Below are 22015 nucleotides of genomic sequence, written 5' to 3'. Positions count from 1 at the left end.
CGCTAGCATACTACTTAGACCGCACTGCAGTCCATAGGAAATCCACTCAACACTTTGTATCTTTTGATCCAAACAAACCGGGTAATCCAGTGGGCAAACACACTCTCTCCAACTGGCTAGCAGATTGCATAGAGTTCTGCTATGAAAAAGCAGGCCTTCCTCTTCAAGGGCGAGTAAAGGCTCATTCAGTAAGAGCAATGTCAACCTCAGTAGCACACTATCGTTCAGTGCCAGTTCTTGACATATGTAAAGATGCAACATGGAGTTCTTTTAACACTTTTGCAGCTCATTACTGTTTGGACAAAGAAGGACGACAAGATTCGGCCTACGGACAATCTGTTTTAAAGAACTTGTTTCCAGTATAATCCCAACTCCTTCTACATCCAACTGACTGATTTTCGGCTGGCTCATTTTCACTACACTACAAAGTGACTCAGCCTCTAGCTTGCTAATCGCCCATATGTGAGGATTAGCATCCTGCTTGTCCTGGGATAAAGCAAAATTGCTTACCTTGTAATAGGTGTTATCCTAGGACAGCAGGATGTAGTCCTCACGAAACCCATCCGCCACGCCGCGGAGTTGGGTCTGATATGTTTTATTATTTTATTTTTGCTAAAGCTTATTGCTACATACGAGACTGAAGGGAGACCCCTGTGGCTGAGAATATCATGGCATGCTGGGCATGCTCAGTGGGCTCAGAGTGCCAGTCAAAAGTTTCTAGAAACTTTGACAGAAAGTTTTCTGCAATAGGGCTCCATCAATGATGTCACCCATATGTGAGGACTACATCCTGCTGTACTGGGATAACACCTATTACAAGGTAAGCAATTTTGCTTTCCTCCTGCCCTGAAGAGAGAGCAGGAGGAGAGAGGTGAAGTTGGAAAGAGAAAGTAGTCAGAATATTGATATAATTCCTGGATGGAGTGATGAAATTCTTGTAAAGGAACATCTTTATACAAAGGTTCTTGCAACTGGCATATGTGGCCAACCAAACACCAGCTACAAATTCCTGGATGTGTTTTAGAAGTCTGCAGTTGCTAGTATCCCACGGCTGGCAGAGAGGGCATTAATTTCAGTTTATAGAAACCTTCAGAACTGGTACGATTGCTCACAAGTTTCAAACTTGTCCTAATTCAACACTTTTTGTTTCTGTTACCATGTGTCCAATATATTCACACACATAATTAACAGTATGACAAACTGCCGATACTGAGGGCATTTTCAGAATACATAAGCTCATGCACTCGTAAAGACAAGGACTTTCTCAAGAAAATATTTAAAAAATGGTTGCTGTGTATTTCAATTTAAAAGAAAAATGAAATTTCATAGTTAAAGGTTTGTAACCTATTGCGTACATTTTCAAAAGGGTTACGTGCATAAAATTAGCATATACAGGTGAGAGTAGCTTGTATTCATGTATATGCAATTTTATAAACATCAGAACTGTGCATGTATTTTCAGTTTCACACGCACACCCGCACGAAAAAAAGGGCAGTCTCAGGATGTTCCAGAGTGGGGCCAGAAGGTGTGCGCAAAAGTAGCTATTTTATAAGAGATTTATGTTAATATATTAGGCAACTTATTTGTGCAATTTTACACCTGCAAATTAAACTAGCACAATTGATGTCAGATTCATCTGTTGTCTGCCATTTTTGGGTGGGAAGTCTGGGTGAACAGGGTGGGGAGTTCAGAATGAAATACTAGGAGGGTCTTGATGAAATGGAGAAGGACTGGGTATTGGTGAATTGTTGATTTCAAATATGTACGCATATTTTAAAATATACCTACTTCCACGTATAAATCAAGGTTTTGCATGTACAGATATTTTTCATGCATAAATATACACACGTATATAGGCAGAGGAAGTACGCACTTAAAATACATCACAAATAATCACGTGCATTGAAACATATGTGCACACTTCCAGAATTGAACTATGCTGTTTTTTATAAATTGCAGCAACCCACAGCACAGTTTATAAAATACTAGAATAAATCTCTGCGTATCCATTTATGCACACAAATCCAGTAACTCGTATAGGATTGAAAATTATCCTTTATATGTCTTGATAAATAGTTGATTTTCAATAATAAAAAAAAATAAATGTGAATCTTTATGGAAAAGTATGCAAATTTGCCATTTTTAAAAAGTCTGCCAGAGAATTTGTTCTCTTAATGCAGAATCTTGAAAAATCTACCACTGGAAACCAGGGACTGTGCTTAATGCACTTGCTAATGTTTATTGCACAGACCTTTTAGTATTGACTTTGTAAATTAAATGAAAAAGAATCTGAATAATGTACAGAAAGCCATACTAGATAACACATGTGTTTGCAAAAGTATCTCCAGCTAGAAAAGACTAATTTGCTTAAACAGGAAAAGTAAATAAGACATATTAAGCTAAAAAAATGAATTTTGGCTTGATATAAGTGTTCTTTAACGATAAGTTTTAACATTTTGCTTAGCGTATAGATAACCCCTTTTACAGCTCTGATTTTCCCAATTTCATTCTACAAACTGAAATGTAACTTTTTGGACTTTTTTTTTTTAAGATTCATAAGAATTTATATTAATTTTTGCACTATAGAGATATATATATATATATTTTTTTTTTTAGGATGTCCCCACAAAATTAGTGGCGAAAGCTGTTCCTCTACCTATGACAGTTCGTGGACACTGGTTCTTGAGCCCAAGAACAGAATATACAGTGGCAGTGCAGACTGCATCAAAACAAGTTGATGGAGATTACATTGTGTCTGAATGGAGTGAAATTGTGGAATTCTGTACTGCAGGTAAGAATATCAAATAGTGAATTATGCAGTATAAAAAATAAAAGTAATTAAAATCTGCTATATAATTACATTTATATGAAGGGTTTAATTGATATCTTTATGAAAGAAAGAATAGTTTTGGTTACTAATCCATATAGAAGCCTGCTAAGCAAACTGATAGTGAGAGAGTTGGAAGAAAAATTATAAACTGGGCGAGAAATTGTGAACTGTGGTTTTTATACTTGTGCCATGGAGATCAATGCTGGGCCCAGTATTCGTCAGTGTTTGTAAATGACACTGTGGAAGAGCTAGAAGGAGAAATATGCCTATTTGCAGGTGATACAAAATGGGCAAGAGTAGACATGCCAAGAAGAATATGTAGAGGGAGTCATATTTCTGTCCTTTACTAGCAGTTTTGTCCTTCACTTACATGGCAGCAGTGGCCTCAGCAAGTCTGAATGCCCTCAATATGTGTCAGGGGTCACAACTAGATCCTGCCCCTGTTGTGAGATTAGGGACATTAGGAGTATTTAGTGATGAGTGGCAATCCCCATTGGGATGCAGGAGGACTTAGTAAGAGAACTTGGAGGATTCTATACTGGAGTCCAGCATGCCTGCCTTTTCACAAAGGGGCATGTTTGGGCCTGTGTTCCTCCACAGGGAAGACCTGGAGAGAGGAGTTTCTGCTAGTGGAAGATTTTTCTAGGGAATTGTGACAGTTTGCAATCTGGACCAGAGAAGGTGCTGGGGCCCAAAGTCAGAGGTGCCTTGTCTTTACTTAACAGAGAAGATTGAGAGGGGTCAGGAGAAATACTTCATTCATCCTGTGAGAGAAGTGAATCCTGAGAAGAGCAGTTTTGCAGAGGAGAGAAGAAGCTGCTCTGCTTCTGAGAAAAGAATCATGTAAAAGGGATTCAAGGAGAAGTCTTCAACTAGAAGCTATTCTAAGAGTAGAGATTTACTTGAAGGAAGAAGTAGCTGCCATACCAAGTAGATACTGGAGGGCTCCCAGAAAGAAAGGGCCCTGTCCCAGTGAACTGACTATTTGAGATTGTGCTAGAATTGTTTTGTAAAAGGAAACAGCTAATTTTTTTGTGAACTGTTTGGATTTTACCTTGTCCCTTGCCATCAGTGACATTAAAATCTTTATTTTTGAACAACTTTGGAGTCTGTGTGGTGTTTTGGTGAGGCCTTGAACTGTAAGGCCCTTAAAAGTCTGTTTTTTCTTCCCACTGTGCGGGAATCCTGGGAGGTCATGAGTCTGTTACTGGCCAGTGACCCTTCCCATGTGTCCCCGTATCCAAGAGCTGACTGGGACAGGGGCAACAAATAGATAAGATGACAGATGACTTATAAAAAATGGAAAAAGTTTGGTTTTGGCAACAATGCTTTAATTTTAAAAAATGCTAAATTATGCATTTGAGGCAAAAATCCCAGGGCCAAATACCATTTTGCAGAGGTAAAATTAACAGTCACCAAACAGGAAAGAGACCTGGGGGTCATTATCTCTGATGACCTAAAAGTAGTCAGGCAGTGTAACAAAGCAGTCACAAAAGCTAATAGCATATTTGGGTGCATAAAAGGGGTTTTCCCAATTGTTTTATGGGAAAATAATGCTTCATACATCAGGTCCTAAGAGAGATATCACTAGTACAAAGAGGGAAGTCATTTTACTCTTTTACAGGTGAGACTCCACATTGCATATTCTATGCAATTCTGGAAGCCACATTTCCAAAAGGACATTCACAAGGCGGAGGCATTTCAAAGGAGGGCTACCAAAATGGTGCACAGCCTGAACTATAAGCCATACATAGAGAGACCTAAGGAACTAAAGATATACTCTCTAAAAGAAAGAATGAATAGACAACATATGATACACTCATTCAAATATCTAGTAGGCTTCAATAAGGTACCTTAAGGTAATGTTTTCATAAAAATAAAAGTGTTTGCGTCAAACTGTTGTTACTACGTACATTAATTCTAAGTCCATATGTGCACAAAGGAGAATGAGCTGTTAACTCCTTGGACTGTTAAAAGTGTATTACCTAAAAAGGGCTGAACCTTGCCCTCAAGCTTCTCAGCTGTTTGCATCCTTTGATCCCAGTTTCCAAATTACCTCTGTCCAGTTGGCTAGCAGAGCATAGAGCACACAGTTATGCATTGGCTGGCTTTACAGATTACAAACTGTCAAGTGAGAGTCATGGCAACTTTAGTGACTCATCTCAAGACCACTTGAGATGACAAGAGGTCATTTTCAAAGCTGCTACTTGGTTATCTCTTCACACCTTCACATCCCACTATTGTCTGGACAGCATGTCCTGAGGAGAAAGTAACTTTGGACAGGCAGTTTTGCACAGTGTTTACCTAGTAGTCCACTCTTTACCTGAGTGAACGGGTTGTCCTAAGTAAGTACTTCAGCTTGATAGACTCATGCGTAATGGCTAATTGATGCCTGCTTATCAAAGGAGAAAGCAAGTTTACTTAACTATAAACAGGATTCTCCAGAAACAGCAAGATGAATTAGCCATTCTTAATACTCACCTGTCTCCCTGGAAAGTCAACTAACTAGCTAAAGCAGGGAACTCTCATGCATGCTTAGTAAAGTCTTTACTGAGCTTTGAGAGCTGGGTCTGTGTCGGTACTGTTGGATGTCGTCACCCATGCATAATATTTATTAATGCATCCTGCTGTCTACAAAGAATCCTGTTTACAAGTAAGCAAACTTGCTTTCTTTCCTTACATAAAAGGGAAAAAGCTATCCCACCCCCCATAAACAATGTCTAGGTACTTCTGGGAAAGAATTTGATTGAGGTAACATACATAACAGAAGAAGAGTGTGGAATAGATAGCCTCTTAGAAGTATAGGTCCCAAATCAGATGGAAAAAGTTGGAAAGCTGCAGAAGTCCTACTTGACCAAGTGCTTTTAGAAAGGACAAATCCAGACAGAACTGTGTTTGGAACATTCCAAGTTAAGAGAAGGTCTGAAAGAGTCACTGGCAGTCAGAGGCCACCACCATAGGCATCATTGTGTTGCCTTGCTCTAACAACAGGCAAAGTCATGCAGGCAGATTTAGTCACCAGTGAGTGCATACAAGACTCAGAATCTAGATGTTTCCCTCTGGTCAGAGTGCTGATGGGAGATGCCCTTTGAGAAGCACACCTGAAGTTGATCCCGACTCCATGTTGCGTCCGTCGGTGCTAGATGGCTTTGCCCCGTTTGCCTCATCTTGTTCACGGCTCCTCCTGCTTCCCTTGGGAAAATGGCTACCGCCACGTCTAGAAACCGACCTCTCCGGCGTCCCTGGAACAGCTATGGTGCTGCCTCCCGCCATACTCCTCCCAAGGGCCTACTAGGGTGCATGCGTGCACGCCACCCACGTCTTTATTCCAGCATTGGCGCGAACCTCGGGGGCGCTCCCCTCTACTGACGTCACGCCATCCAGGTATATAGCCTGTACTAAGTTGCTAGCTTGTTGTGTTAGCAAAGGATTGGTTTCAGCCAGTCTAAGCTACTCTGCCGCTTCTGTGCTGCTGCTGGAAGCTCTCTCTCTGCCCTTCGGGGTATTGCTAACCTAGGTACCCGCTCCTCGGGGGCCCTCTGCTTTATTTCAGGTGCCTTACAGGGATCAGGTACTCGCTTCTCGAGGGCCTGCCCTCCCTGCCTCGGTGCCTGTACCATCTTCTTCAACCTGGTGGAATCGCATACCTACAGCAACCATCTAGTGAGTAATCTAACTCTCAGTCTCTCATCCACAGTACTGCCTTGCTGGGAAACCTACACCGGAATTCCCCTATACCAACGGGGTGAGAAGGGTCCCCTCTGCTGAGGGTCCTGAGACTGCTACATCCAGACTAACTCACTACTGCCACCTCTGGTGGTATACTTCAAGCTGTATAAATAAAGAACTAACTCTGTGTTTGTGCATCCTGCATTTAGCCCAGTACTATGGCACCTCACGGGGCTCCTCCCCATGGGCGTGGTCATCTGCCACAGTACCTAAGAATCCACCCAAACACTGCTTAACCATCACACTCCAGAAGGATATACTTGGCCTCAGTGGTGGCTGCAGCTGCTCATGCCATAGAGAGATGCTAGTCTGCAGACTGGCATTAGAGATACAGTGACCCAGGGAAATTGTTTTTGTATTGTTCATTGATCAATTTAAGGTAACAATACAAATAAAAATTGCCTACTAGTGGGAGTCCACTTTTTGGAGTTAGTGAGGAATTTCTTTGCCTCCTTAAACTCTGGGGAAGAAAAAAAGAAGTTGGAGCCTCGCCTATCCAAAATTGAGGAGATGTTCCCATATAATGGGACTTCTAGGAATCCTTGGGAGCCTCAAATCTCACCTCAACTACTACTGGTGGGAATGAGTCCACTTCCTGCCTTGGCCAGTTACCTCCTCAGAAAGTCCCCTCATGTGTCGGAGGGAGATGGATTAGAATCTATTCTGAGTTACTACTAGTCCACTCTCCATTGAATCATCTGCAGTCACCACTTCCATCTACTTCTATGTCATCAAGATCCTGGTTGAATGTCCTTCAGTGGTCCAATGAGGAGGACTCCACAAGTATTCCTTCAGATCGTGTGCTATACTTGCCACAACATACATCCTCGTTTTGTGGATATGTTTGCAAAGGGTCTATTGACAATATGAAGGTGCAAGACTCAAGAATGGATGTTTTCAGCTTATTAACAATTTCTGCAGCTTCCAGTGGACTCCGCATTCCATCCCAATACATGGCCTCCTCAAAAAGCTACAAACAAGGATGTGGCAGGCTCCCATATCGTGACTCCTAGTAGCTCAAAAAATTGACCTGAAATAGAGTCCAGGCCTCCCCAGTTTTGGTGTTGTCTGGTTGCCTCACCACTCGGTAGTGGTGGAGTTGGCTCTGAAGTGGGCTAAGCACTTTTGGGAACAATGTTCTTCCCAGGAAAGATCCAAAGACGTTAGATTACTTTAGGAAGAAAATCTTCCCACATGCTGAGCAACTGGATTGCTGCCCATCAATTGGTCATGGTACAATATTTGCACGAGTGCATGTAGAAACTGACACCTCTGATGGAGAAGACAAGCCCTAAGCAGGCAGAGTTCTGGCAGGCTGTGGAGGAGTGTGAGAAGCATGTCATCTGCTCTGGCTGTGAGATTTTTGACACTGCAGCCGGAATCTCTGCAGTCAACCACATAAGGAGACTTGTGTGGTTGCATATGAGTGGACTTCAGGAAGATGTGCACGACCACTTAGCTGATGTGCCCTCCACAAAGGATTACTTTTTCAGGGATAAGATACAGGAGATGTTGACTCTGATTGAGGAACATTAATCCATGTTGCAGTTGCTGTCTGCAGTGGTAAGAGACCAGCCTGGTCCCACCAGACATCACTACTGCCCCTACAAATGCCTGTTCTTTTAGAGATGGCCATTCCACCCTTTTCAACGTCACTGGATCCCTCCCAATCTACTGCAACAACTTTCTGCTAGAGGGTGGCAGAGAGAAATGCATCAGCCAAAGGCACAACAACAATTACAACCTAAGCCGGGGGCCCATTTTTAATGGCCCTGAGACTTGCCTTCTCTGATGATAAGAAGAGTTCAGTCCTTCTGAAGTGGATCCACATCACCAAAGATAAGTGGTTTCTGAGGATTGTGAAGTATAGCTACCACTTGCACTTGTCTTGACTTCCTCTACCTCAGCGGAGGTCAATCTTCAGTTCCCAACTGTCGCATTCTATTCATCTTTAGCTGGAAGTAATTTTTCTTCTTCCGTAGAAAGTGATAGAATTGGTTCCACCTCTGGAATGTGGCCTGAGGTACTTTTCCTGGTACTTCTTAATCCCCAAGAACTTAATCCCCATGAAGTCAGGTGGGTTGAAGCCCATCATGAATTTGCGAAAACCAAATAGATTTTTGGTCGAGAGAAGTTTAAAATGAATTCCCTTCAGAAAATTTTACTCTCTATTCATTTGAGGGATTGGGTGTGTGCTCCGGATCTGAAAGACACTTATGCGCACATTCATTTCACCCTTCCCTTCACAGATTCCTCAGGTTAGTGGTGGAAGACATGTTCAACGTTCATCTACAAGCAACCTACCTACTGGGAGTCCATAATACACAGGTGGACCACTTCAGCTGAGTTCTGCAACTGTACAAGTGGTCCATTAATTAAGAGGTTGCAAAAGACTTGTTCCATCACAAGTGCCCAACAGTAATCAATCTGTTTGCTTCAGAGGAAAACAGGAAGGTAGAGGAGTTCTGCTCAATTCATCCTAGCAACTACAGATCAGCTCCCAATGTTTCATACTAGCCTGGGAAGTAGAAATTTACATAAAAATTCAAGCAGCTTTTTTGAGTCAACAAGGAATCGAGTTTTGATACTACTGAAGTGAAGATGCACACATACACTATCATGCAAGAATGAGACTTATGGTTATAAAAAAGTACTGAACACAGTACAGAAGCTATAAACTTATACTAGAAGTCAGTTTGATGAATAATGTATTACAGTTATAACTGCAATCTGGGAAGAAATTAGTGGGTAGAATCATTATATGTGTATTATCATTCTAGACTGGAACATTGGTCAACCTTAGGCGTATTCACCAATCTCTCTCATTCCCAAGACTGTCCAGAAGATTTTTCAGAACAAAGCAAAGATAATCCTCTGAGCACTGACATGGCCTGGCCAGTCTTCGATTGCCTTGACTATCATCATGCAGACTTTGATATCCAAACCTGCCATCACTGGATCTCATTGTATAGAAGTCTCCTTCCTAGGGAGGTGGACGATGTGCTGATTTCTAGAAAATCCTACAGTTTGAAATAGAAGAGGTTTTCATAGTGTGGGACTAGCTAATTGGATTCCTTCTCCTGCAGCTCTAGGAGATTGTTTTAGAATCTGATCTTCCTCTTATAATCAGGCCTCAGTACCTCTTCGGTTAAAGTTCATCTTAGCACTATTGTGATGTATCAACAGGTGGAAGGGACTCCAATCTGGTCCACCCATTAGTATCAACAAAACAGAGATCTTAATTATCAATCATGACGTTAATAACAATCTAATATACCCAGCTGTCCCACTCAATTCTACCACTCCTACAATTAATCACTCACCATATGTACGTGATTTAGGCGTCATGATAGATAATCAGCTTAACTTCAAAAAATTTATAAGCACCACCACTAAAGACTGTTTCTATAAACTTCTTGTCCTGAGAAAATTGAAACCACTTCTCCACTTCAATGATTTTCGGATGGTTCTACAAGCCATTATACTAACAAAAATTGACTATTGCAACTCGCTCCTTTTTGGCCTACCAACCTCATCCATCAAACCCCTCCAGATGATTCAGAACTCTGCAGCTAGAATCCTTACCAATACGAATAAAAGAGACCACATAACCCCCATACTAAAACTCCTCCACTGGCTGCCTATTAAGCAAAGGATTCTCTATAAAGTATACACAGCAATTCATAAATCTATTTACAACATATCCCCACTCCACTTAAGCACCCAACTACGTTTTCACTCTTCAACTAGACCTATCAGAGGAGCTTATAAAGGCACACTCTATGTTCCTTCAACGATATCCTTACATCAGAAACGTACCATTTCTTTAGCAGGACCCGTCCAATGGAACATGCTCCCGCCAGACATCCGCCTTGAGTTCTGCTTCGCGTCCTTCAAAAAGAAAATTAAAACCTGGCTGTTTAGCCAAGCTTTTCCAGAACTTTGATTATTTTTTACCTCCAGCTATCAAGATTTTCTCACCATCGCAATCCCTTTTGCAGATCACATTTATCTTAGACAATTACGCCTTATTTTATGATTTGATTTCTCAGAGACTTTACAACTTTATCAGTGTTATTATTCGAATCTGTTTTCCATGTTTTCCAAGTTCTATAACCTTGTTATATGTACCGCCTCTTGGCATAATTTTTATGTTTCAATGTAAACCGATGTGATCTGTATTTTAATACAGGAACACCGGTATATAAAAATCTAAAAATAAATAAATAAATAAATATCAAAATTCATGAAAGATCTAAGGCATTCCAAGCCTCCTGTCAGTAAACCTTCGATGACTTAGAACCTCAACATACTAGCTTAGCTCATGAAACCTTCCTTTGAACATCTCAAGTCAGTGGACTTGTAGTATCTCACCTGGAAAGCATCTTTTCTTATTGCCATCACTTTGACATGAAGAGTAAGTGAATTACAGGCTCTTGTTTCATATTCACCATACCTGCAGTTTTTTTCATAACAGGGTTGTTCTCACAGGACAAGCAGGATGGTAGTCCTCACAGATGGGTGACATCAGGATGGAGCCCAATCACGGAACACTTTTGTCAAAGTTTCTAGAACTTTGACCAGCACTACTGGACATTCCCAGCACTAACCCTGCATCCAGCAGGGGTCCCCCTTCAGTCTCTTTTTTTCTGCGCAGCAGTAGCCACGCAGTTAAGTTCTCTAGAGATTCCTGACAGGAATTTTCCTCACGTAACTTCCTTTCAAATTTTCAAAAAATTCTACCCCATCCGGGGTCCCCCCTATCGATTCCATACCCGCAGTCGTGAAGGTAAGGCTTTACCCTCCATTGCGGTCGATTCCCGTCGAGTTTTCCCTTCGGGGCCTACTGGCCATTGAGCGCACTGTGGCTAAATTTTTGTCAAAGCCATGGCGTCGGGTTTTCGTCGGTGCCCTGATTGTCCTCTGACAATGTCCATCACCGTCCCACATAGGGTTTATGTGTTGTGTTTGGGGGTGGACCATGATGTCCTAACTTGCACCAAATGTGCTCAGATGACACTGAAGGGCCATAAGGCCTGCTCAGAAAAGATGGAGTTTCTTTTCCAGGCGAAATTACCGACTCCATCCTCTACGCATCTATGTCATCTGAGCCGGCGCCGTCGACCTCTCGGCGCTTCTCACCCGACGCCAATTGCTCCGAAGTCGTCCAATTATTTGTCCTCGGCACCGGAGAAGGACCGAGGTGAACATCGAGAGAAACGCTGGATTTGCTCTTTAGACCTTCAAGATGCGTACACACACATCTTGATAACTCCTTCTCATCTCAAATTCCTTCGGTTCTTAGTCAGCCCCCGACACTTTCAGTATCGTGTCCTGCCATTCGGCCTGGCGTCTACGCCTAGAGTCTTCACCAAATGCCTCGTAGTGGTCGCTGCCTACCTCAGGGGCCAGAAGGTCCATGTCTACCCTTATCTCAACGATTGGTTGATAAGGGCTCCATCCCAAAAGGACACACTAACCTCCTTACATCTAACCCTCCACACACATCTGTCTCTCGGGTTTCTGGTCAGCTATCCCAAGTCCAAGCTCGTTCCATCTCAAATCCTCTCCTTCATAGGGGCGGACGTGGATACCATACAGGCAAAAGCATTTCTCCCTCGAGCTCACACTCTCACAGCCCTGGCGCAGCAACTCCAGGCTCGGAGATACACAACGGCTCATCACTTCCTCACTTTGCTGGATCACATGGCTTCGTCATTGCATGTTACTCCGATGGCCCATCTAGCCATGAGAGTAACACAGTGGACCCTAAAGTCCCAGTAGACTCAGGCTTACCATCCAATGTCCAACATTGTCCACGTCACCAAACAGCTCCTCCTCTCGCTGGTCTGGTGGATGCAACACTCCAATCTCCTACGAGGCCTTCCCTTTCAGGTTCCAGAGCCTCAAATTACATTGACGATGGATGCCTCAAACCTAGGGTGGGGTGCGCATGTCGACCACCTGCAGACCAGGGAACCAGATATGCCCTCAAGGTTTTTCAGGATTGCCTATCCAACAAAGCCATCCTGCTCCAGACTGACAGCCAGGTGGCGATGTGGTACATCAACAAGCAAGGGGGAACGAGCTCCTACCTTCTATGTCAAGAAGCTGCACAGATATGGGCGTGGGCTCTTTCCCACTCGATGTACCTCAAAGCGACCTATTTGGAGGGCGTGGATAATGTTCTCGCGGACAAGTTGAGTCGCACCTTTCATCCACACAAATGGTCTCTCAACCACACGGTAGCGGACACAATTTTTCAATGCTGGGGTTATCCACACATAGACCTCTTTGTGTCCATCCACAACCACAAAGTGGAAAACTTCTGCTCACTCACTCGCAGCCACCACTCACTGCCGAGGGACGCTTTAACCCTCTCATGGGCCAGCAGTCTCCTCTACGCATACCCTCCACTTCCACTCATTCCCAGGACTCTCGTGAAGTTACGAAAGGTCAAGGGCTAAATGATTCTTATAGCCCCTCACTGGCCACGCCAAGTTTGGTTTCCAATCCTCCAAGATCTCTCAGTATGCCAGCACATTCGTCTGGGGGCAGACCCGCTACTGATAACTCAGAACGACGTGCACCTACGCCACCCCAACCTCCCGGCCCTGTCCCTGACAGCCTGGATATTGAAAGGCTAATACTCCGACTCCTTAACCTTTTGGAGTCGGTGTCCCGAGTCCTCATAGCTTCACGAAAGTCTCCCATGAAGCAGTCTTACTGTTCTAAATGGAAGAGGTTTACAGTCTGGTGCACGTCCATGTCCATAGACCCCTTCACTTGTTCCACTGCGAAGTTCCTGGACTATCTCTGGCACCTTTCAGAGTCTGGCCTACAAACTTCCTCCATTAGGGTCCATGTCAGTGCGGTAGCCGCTTTCCATAACGGGATAGGAGATGTCTTTATCTCAACGCAACCCTTAGTAACACGCTTCATGAGGGGCTTACTCCACTTAAAACCTCCACTGCACCCTCCGGTCCCCTCTTGGGACCTTAACGTGATTTTAGGACGACTCATGAAACCTCCATTTGAGCCTCTCCATTCCTGCGATCTCCGCTATCTCACGTGGAAAGTACTATTTCTTCTCGCTATAACATCTGCTCGCAGAGTTAGTGAGTTACAGGCCTTGGTCACCTACCCACCTTACACTAAAATTCTGCATGACAGGGTAGTGCTCCGCACCCACCCTAAGTTTTTGCCAAAAATAGTATCAGAGTTTCACCTCAATCAATCCATCATATTACCTACTTTCTTTCCCAGGCCCCATTCACACCCAGGAGATCAGGCTCTGCATTCCTTGGACTGTAAACGTACCCTGGCTTTCTATCTAGAGTGCACGTCAGCCCATAGGAAGTCCACTCAACTATTTGTTTCTTTCAATAAGAACAAATTGGGTACTCAGGTGGGCAAGCAGACCCTTTCTTCCTGGCTGGCGGACAGCATTGTTTTCTGCTACCAGCAAGCAGGCCTGCGTTACAAGAACGTATAAGGGCACATTCTATCAGGGCCATGGCGACATCAGTGGCCTACCTCCATTCGGTTCCGCTTTTGGATATCCGTAAGGCTGCCACTTGGAGTTCTCTCCATACTTTCACAGCCCATTATTGCCTAGACAAGGCTGGCAAACAAGATTCCATTTTTGGCCAGTCTGTTCTACACAACTTATTCTCAGCTTAATTTCCCAACATCCTTCCAGCGTCCCTTTCAGGGTTTTCAGGATGCCCTCCTACCCAAATCCACCCCTGTTGTTGTGTCTGTTGCACGTCTTTGGGTGCATTCCTCGGGCATCCTCAGCTTGCTACTCACCCATCTGTGAGGACTACCATCCTGCTTGTCCTGTGAGAAAGCAGATTGTGAGAAAGCAGGGTTGCTACCTGTAACAGGTGTTCTCACAGGACAGCAGGATATTAGTCCTCACGAAACCCGCCCGCCGCCCCCCAGAGTTGGGTTTGCTTACGATATGTTATTTTATTTTTCGCAAATACTTCTTGCTAGGGGGACCCCTGCTGGATGCAGGGTTAGTGCTATTTTGGGCATGCCCAGTAGTGCCAGTCAAAGTTCAAGAAACTTTGACAAAAGTGTTCCATGATTGGGCTCCATCCTGATGATGTCACTCATCTGTGAGGACTAACATCCTGCTGTCCTGTGAGAACACCTGTTATAGGTAAGCAACTCTGCTTTATACGAACTCTCCCCATATTTGTTCCAAAAGTAGTAGTGACTGCATTCCAAACTATTTTGCTGTCTACATTCTTCCCAAGACTTGATATGCACAAAGAAGAATAGGCTCTTCATTCCTTGGACTGTAGGAAAGCCCTGATATGTTACCCAAAGAGGAGTCAATCTCACCATCAAGCTTCTCAACTATCCGCGTCTTTGATCCCAATAGATTGGGAAAGGTAGTTGCCAAACAAACTCTGTCTAATTGGCTAGTGGACTGTATAGTGCACTGTTAGGCACTGCCTGGCTTTCAGATTAAAGACTTTTTCAAAGTTCATCAAGTGAAAGCCATGGCGATCATCTTTTTTTAAAACAGCCCAAAGTGCTTCCTCCTTTCCTCACGTCCCCTGCATTTCAGTTACTAAGATATTGTTTATGACATAAAGAGCTACTCATCCCCCTTTTTGTCCTTTCTATCTTTCCTCAATAGGTTATTGCTTGGGATGGCTGTATCCCATTCATGAGATTCACCGAATCATGTCTCTAATAGCAATATCTAAGTCCGCTTCCACCATTAGGGCTTGCAGATTTGGAACTTTGTTGCGCAGACTACAAACATTTGTACACTCAGCTTTCTGGCTTTTCTCCCTCCGCTTGCTGCTTTCTGGGTACCTTTTCTGCCCTTTTGCGTAAGAGTGAAATAATTTTGTCCTTTTCTTCACCCTTTTCCTGAATTTGTATGTGTTTGGAGCAGCATTGCAATTCTGTTTGCTTTCTTTCTGCCACCCCAGTCCTCTAGTTTAAATTCTCACTTAGAATCTTTTTTCCTGCCACACACAGATATAGGCTATCTTTATCATATCATTCCATACATGGCCCCAGGCCCCAATATATCCAAATCCCTTTTCTTTACACCAGGTTTTTAGCTATTCATTGAAGTTGTCTGTATGGCTTAGCCTTTTCTTTTCCTTTCAGTGAACAGGTAGCACTTCTAAAAAGGAAGGATTGTTTGCCATATGCCCAAGCTGCTTCCCCAGAGTCTGGAAATCTTTCTTTACTGCTTAGAAGCTGTTTCTAGCAAGTTTATTGGTTCCAGATGGATGATAACATCAGTTTTATAGTCCTTACTTCTTTAATGGCATTGACAATCAGTTCCATTACTGCTAAATGAGGATTCTGGAAGACATTTAACTATTGTGTGTCCCTCAAAATGAACCTCTGTAGAGGCACTAACTTGGGGACTCTTTTTGAAGGACTAACTTGGGGACTCGTTTAGAGGCACGCACATTATTAAATGTCTTCCAGGATCCTCAGCTGGCAGAAATGCAAATCAGATTGTGAATGTTATCTGCTGAGATTTGAGGATCAGTGTAATAGAAATAGTTTTAAAAAATAAATAATAATTTTTTTTTATTGGTTGACTAGACAATTAGATCAGGGAAGAGTACTTGATAAGATTTATGTGTATTTCAGCAAAGCTTTTGATACTATCCTGCATAGGAGGCTCAAGAACAAAATAAGCCTGGGAGTGGGTCCCCAGATGGTGGAATGGATTACAAATTGGTTGACTGACAGACAACAGTGAGTGGTGGAGTCAGAAGAGGTTTCGGTTCTGGAGCCTGTTTCGTTTAATATCTTTGTGAACGATATTGTGGAAGGATTAGAAGGTAAAGTTTGCCTTTTTGCAGATAACACTAATGTCCGCAAAAGAGTGGTTACACTTGAAGGATAGAGAGAATGAGAAGCAATCTAAGAAAAGTTGAGAAGTGGTCAAAGCTTTGGCAGCTGGGATTCAATGCCAAAGAAGTGCAGAGTCATGCATTTAGGGTGCAGAAATGCAAAGGAGCTGATATGTTTGGGGGGGGGGGGGGGGGGGGGAGGCGCAATAGACTGATGTGCACGGATCGGGAGAGAGACCTTAGGGTGACAGTGTTGGACTATCTGAAGTTGGCTAAGCAATGTGACAAGGCATTGGCTAAGGCCAGAGGGGTGCTGGGGCTACATGGAGAGAGGTATAACCATCAGGAACAAGGAGGAGATGATGCCCCTGTACAGATCTTTGGTGAGGCCTCACTTGGATTACTGTGTTCGGTTCTGGAGACTGTGTCTCAAAAAGGATATGGATAGGATGGAAGCAGTCCAGAGAAAGCACTTAAAATGGTATGAGGTGTACACTAGAAGACTTTTGAGATGAACTGAAGGGACCTAAATATGTATACCATGGAGACAGGGGAGTTCTCACAGGACAAGCAGGATGGTATTCCTCACATATGGGTGACATCATCAGGATGGAGCCCAATCACGGAAAACTTCTGTCAAAGTTTCCAGAACTTTGACTGGCCCCTACTGGGCATGCCCAGCATGGCACTACCCTGCAGCCAGCAGGGTTCCCCCTTCAGTCTTCTTTTTTCCACACAGCAGTAGCCTCGCGGTTTAGGAGCTCTGAAGAGATTCCTGGCAGGAATTTTCCTCACGGAATTATCTACAGTTAAGTTGCCCCACAAGGGTCCCTCCTCTAACTTTTCTCTAGCCACAGTACTCCGGTAAGTTTTTTGACCGTGTTCCGTCGATTACCGTCGAGTTTGGCCCTAGCGGCCTAATGGCCGTCGACCATCCCGCGGCTTAATTTTTTTCTATGGCCATGGCGTCGGGGTTTCGTCGGTGCCCGGACTGTACTCACACCATGTCTATCACAGACCCCCATGGAGGCTGTGTAATGTGTTTAGGCCGTGAGCATGATGTCCTGACTTGCACCAAATGTGCCCTCATGGCACCTAAGGGTCGCAAGGCCAGAATGGAGAAAATGGAACTCCTCTTCCGTGCTCAGACCCCGACACCGTCCATCGCATCGACGTCTTCGGAACCGGCACCGTCGACATTGCGCCAGCATCGTCCACCGACCGGTGACCGACCACCATCGATGTCTTCACGGCCGTCAACACCCTCTATTCCCCCTCAAGATCGAGGGGATCGTAGAGAAAAACATCGCCATCGACATTGTAAGACTCGGACTGTCGAGGGAACAAAATCATCGACCTCGCCACCATCCGAGCCACCGTCGAAGAAGCCCCATCCAGGAACGGCACCGATCCTTCCTGCGACCGGGTCATCGAGGCCACCCTCACCCGTTCGGGGTTTGGGAGTCGCGATTCCGCCTGTAAAGGTGGTCCCTCCGACTGTGCCTCTGCCTTCCTCTTCTGTTCCAGAGCTGGGGCTGCTTGCTCCAGGTCTCCGAGAAGAACTGGACTGGCTGGTTCAGGAGGCCATCTACAAGGCGATGCAATGTATCCAGGTTCCTCCGACACCGGCACCGACTGTGGAACCAGTCATTGACCCGATTCCCGCAGCGCTGGCACCGCTGCTATCGCGGATGGAGGCGCTAATGGCTGCCCTTCCACCGATGGATCCCGGGTCTCCGATGGCTCCGGTGCCCTCCCCGTTGACAGCTTCATCGGGAGGAGAAACACCGTTCTGCATTCCTCCATCGGGAGTTTTGCCTCAGCCATCGATGCCAATTCGTCCCTCGCCACCGATTCATCCATCGGCGCCATCGATGCCTTCGATGCTGGCGCCGATGCCTTCCATGCCATTATCAATGCCCCCGGGGATTCCTTCGATTTTCTCAGAGCCTCGCCCGGGGCCTTCAGGTATCCAACCTCCTTCTCGTCCTACAGGTCAGTCTGCTGATCCTTATGACACTTGGGGTGATGATACTTCAACAGACACCCATGACTTACCTTCACCATCTTCTCCCACTGAAAGTAGGAAGCGTTCTCCTCCAGAGGACCTCTCTTTCATAAATTTTGTGAAGGAAATGTCTGAGTTGGTTCCCTTTCAACTTCAAACGGAACAGAATGACAGGCACTAGATGATGGAGTTACTCCAGTTCCTGGATGCCCCCAAGGTGATTACCTCTATACCCAGTCACCAAGTTCTTCTGGATCTCCTCAAAAAGAACTGGGAAAATCCTGGATCAATTGCTCCAGTACATAGAAAGGCTAACATTACTTACTTAGTGCAATCAGCCCCAGGTTTTCAAAAATCCCAGCTCGACCACCACTCAGTTGTGGTAGAGTCGGCCCAAAAGTGGGCAAAAAGGTCGAAACCTCACTCATCTACCCCACCTGCTAAGGAACAAAAGTTCCTAGACAACATTGGTCAAAGAGTGTTCCAAGGGGCCATGCTCATCTCCCGAATTGCTGCTTACCAGCTTTATATGACCCAATATAATAGGGTCATCTTCAAGCAAATACAGGACCTTTCTGAGTCCCTCCCTGAACAATTCCAAGACCAGCTACAAACTCTTATCAACAAAGGATTTGAGGCGGGAAAACATGAGATTCGAACATCTTATGATATATTTGACATCTCTACCAGAGTGTCTGCAGCTGCCATTTCGGCAAGACGGTGGGCCTGGCTCAAATCGTCTGACCTTCGCTCAGAAGTACAAGACCGGCTGTCTAACCTACCATGTGTAGGAGACAATCTGTTTGGAGAACAGATCCAACGAATGGTGGCTGAATTAAAAGACCATCATGAGACCCTTAAACAGCTCTCCTCAATGCCTTCAGACTTCTCCTTAAGACAGCCCTTCAGGAAGGACTCTAAGAAGTCGTTCTACCGTCCAAGGAAGGCCTATCCACCACCAACAAGGTCCCGTACTACGAGACCTTATCAGAAGCCTCAGCCTTGCCAAGCCCGAAAGCAAAAGCCACAAGCAGCAACCCAACCAGGACCTGCTTCCGGTTTTTGACTTCTGCTTGGAGAGCAGCAGCCAGATTCCTCTGCCAAGCATGCCAGTGGGAGGTCGACTGTGCCACTTTTACAACATGTGGCAGTCAGTCACAACTGACCAATGGGTACTGGCAATCATTGCTCAGGGTTACCACCTGAACTTTCTCGCCCTGCCACCGGACTCCCCACCTCTGCAGACGTGGAGAACATCCGACCACTCCATTCTTCTGGAACAAGAGGTCTCCCTCCTTCTCCAGTCAAGAGCAATAGAACCTGTTCTGCATTCGCAGCAAGACCTAGGGTTCTATTCCCGGTACTTTCTGATCCCCAAAAAATTGGGAGGAGTACATCCAATTCTGGACCTACGTGCTCTCAACAAGTACCTCCAGCGGGAAAAGTTCAAGATGGTAACCTTGGGATCGCTTCTACCTCTTCTACAAAGAGGAGACCGGCTCTGCTCTCTGGACCTCCAGGACGCATACACACACATTGCGATAACTCCATCTCATCGCAAGTACCTGAGGTTTTTAGTAGGCCCCAAGCACTATCAATACCGAGTGCTCCCGTTCGGCCTAGCGTCTGCACCACGAGTATTTACCAAATGTCTCGTGGTTGTTGCAGCTTTCCTCAGGAAAGAAGGTGTTCACATCTACCCCTATCTAGACGACTGGTTAATCAGGGCTCCAACCAAGCAAGCTGCTCGGTCGTCCCTCGATTTCACTCTTCGCACTCTAATTTCTCTAGGATTTCTCGTCAATTACGAAAAATCCTTTTTAGTCCCATCTCAAACCTTGTCGTTCATTGGGGCAGACTTGGACAGCTTGCAAGCAAAAGCCTTTCTGCCGCAACAACGAGAGCTGACACTCGTATCTCTAGCTTACCAGTTGCAGTCTCAGCAGACAGCAACTGCTCGCCAATTCCTTGTCCTTCTGGGACACATGGCGTCCTCAGTACGTGTTATTCCAATGGCCCGCCTGGCCAAGAGACTCATACATTGGACTCTGAGGTCACAATGCATTCAAGCTGTTCAGCCTCTGTCGACCATTGTCCACATCACCAACCCACTCCGTCTGTCTCTGGCCTGGTGGCAAGATCAGTTCAATCTCCTCCGGGGACTGCCCTTTCAATTACCAGATGCTCAAGTCATTCTCGCCACCGATGCTTCCAACCTCGGGTGGGGAGCCCACGTGGACGATTTGTATACACAAAGGTCTTGGTCTCCAGAGGAAGTCAAACACCAAATAAATTTCCTGGAGCTTCGAGCAATGTCCTTTTCATGTAAGATCTTCTATTATAAATACATAATTTTTACTTCCATGTGGGGTGGGACAGGGGAGGATGTTGAGGTTGTGCTGGAGGAGGGGGCGGGATACATGGCTGAAGGTTTGCTTAGGGCACCTAATACCCTTGCACTAGCCCTGCCTCTGTATAGTTTGCTTATACATAAGTTGCTCAATGATATAGATGTGTAGAAACCTTAAATATGATTTATGTTTTCAAACCTGTATTGTTTTGTTTCCACAGATTACTCAAAAGTACATTTAACACAACTGTTGGAAAAAGCTGAAGTAATTGCAGGACGTATGCTGAAATTTTCTGTTTTTTATCGTAACCAGCACAAAGAATACTTTGATTATATTCGGTAAGAAACTGAAGTTTTCTAAGGTAGTATACAGCAGTTATTTTAAGAATTGGGTTTTAATAATTGTATGATAATGGTAGTTGTAATTGCGAGTAATTATATGTAAGTGATTTTATCATATGTTAAGTTTTGTATATTTTCATGTGAGAATGTACATTGCTCTGAGCTGGAAAGAGATGCCATCTTAAAATTTAAATAAATGAAATGAAAAGCAAAATGGCAACAGGCAAACAACTTAATTTTGTTAGAAGTGAAATGGGTTGTTTCACATTAAAAACTAAGAGGTCCAGATTCAGCCGCTGAACAGCTAGATATGTTAGCCAGATACACTTGAATATACCTGGCTATCTTAAAAGTTAGCTGGATAGGCATATCAGGCTAACTTTAGACCTGCCTGCAGCATGGCCAAAGTTAGCCGATTAGACTCACCTGCTAACTCTGTTCCTCCCCAGAATACCTACTGCCCACTCCAGGAACACCCCCGACATAACCAGCTAAATTCTAGCCAGCTAAGCCATTTAGCATAACCTTTCAGTTATGTATCTAAATTGCTTTTCAATACCTACTCCTGATTACCTAAAAGTGCCTGTGTAGATTGTAAATAATGAAGGCTATTCAGATTGCCCCCTAGGATACCGAGACAGCATTCTTTCAGTCTGTTATCTCTTCTACTATCTCATTTCTAATTTAAAAAGTTTGCCTCGTGTGTATTATTTGTATCTTTAAAGTATCGGAATATCTGTATTCTATTACTCATTTTCTCCACAGTAAAGATATTTAGGTCCTTAAGTCTCACCTCAAAGCCATTTTGGTAGCCCTCCTCTTCATTGCCTCTACTCTGCTTATATCTTTCTAGGTTCTAAAATTGTACACTTTGCTGCATATGACATTGAACCAATGATTTTTACAGTATT

General features: G+C 44.4%; 1 protein-coding gene across 2 annotated transcripts in view; it reads left to right on the top strand.

Annotated features, from left to right (window-relative positions):
• Positions 1 to 22015, top strand: part of PHYHIPL (phytanoyl-CoA 2-hydroxylase interacting protein like) — a 130286-nt gene that overhangs the window by 93505 nt on the left and 14766 nt on the right. For both annotated transcript variants that reach the window (XM_029609768.1, XM_029609767.1), the window contains exons 3-4: positions 2617 to 2791; positions 20984 to 21101. In XM_029609768.1, coding sequence (XP_029465628.1) covers positions 2617 to 2791; positions 20984 to 21101 — 293 coding nt within the window. The remainder of the gene's footprint in view (positions 1 to 2616; positions 2792 to 20983; positions 21102 to 22015) is intronic.

The sequence above is a fragment of the Rhinatrema bivittatum genome, chromosome 7, assembly GCF_901001135.1.
Source record: "Rhinatrema bivittatum chromosome 7, aRhiBiv1.1, whole genome shotgun sequence".
Classification (NCBI taxonomy): domain Eukaryota; kingdom Metazoa; phylum Chordata; class Amphibia; order Gymnophiona; family Rhinatrematidae; genus Rhinatrema; species Rhinatrema bivittatum.
This window is presented reverse-complemented; position numbering and strand designations above follow the sequence as displayed.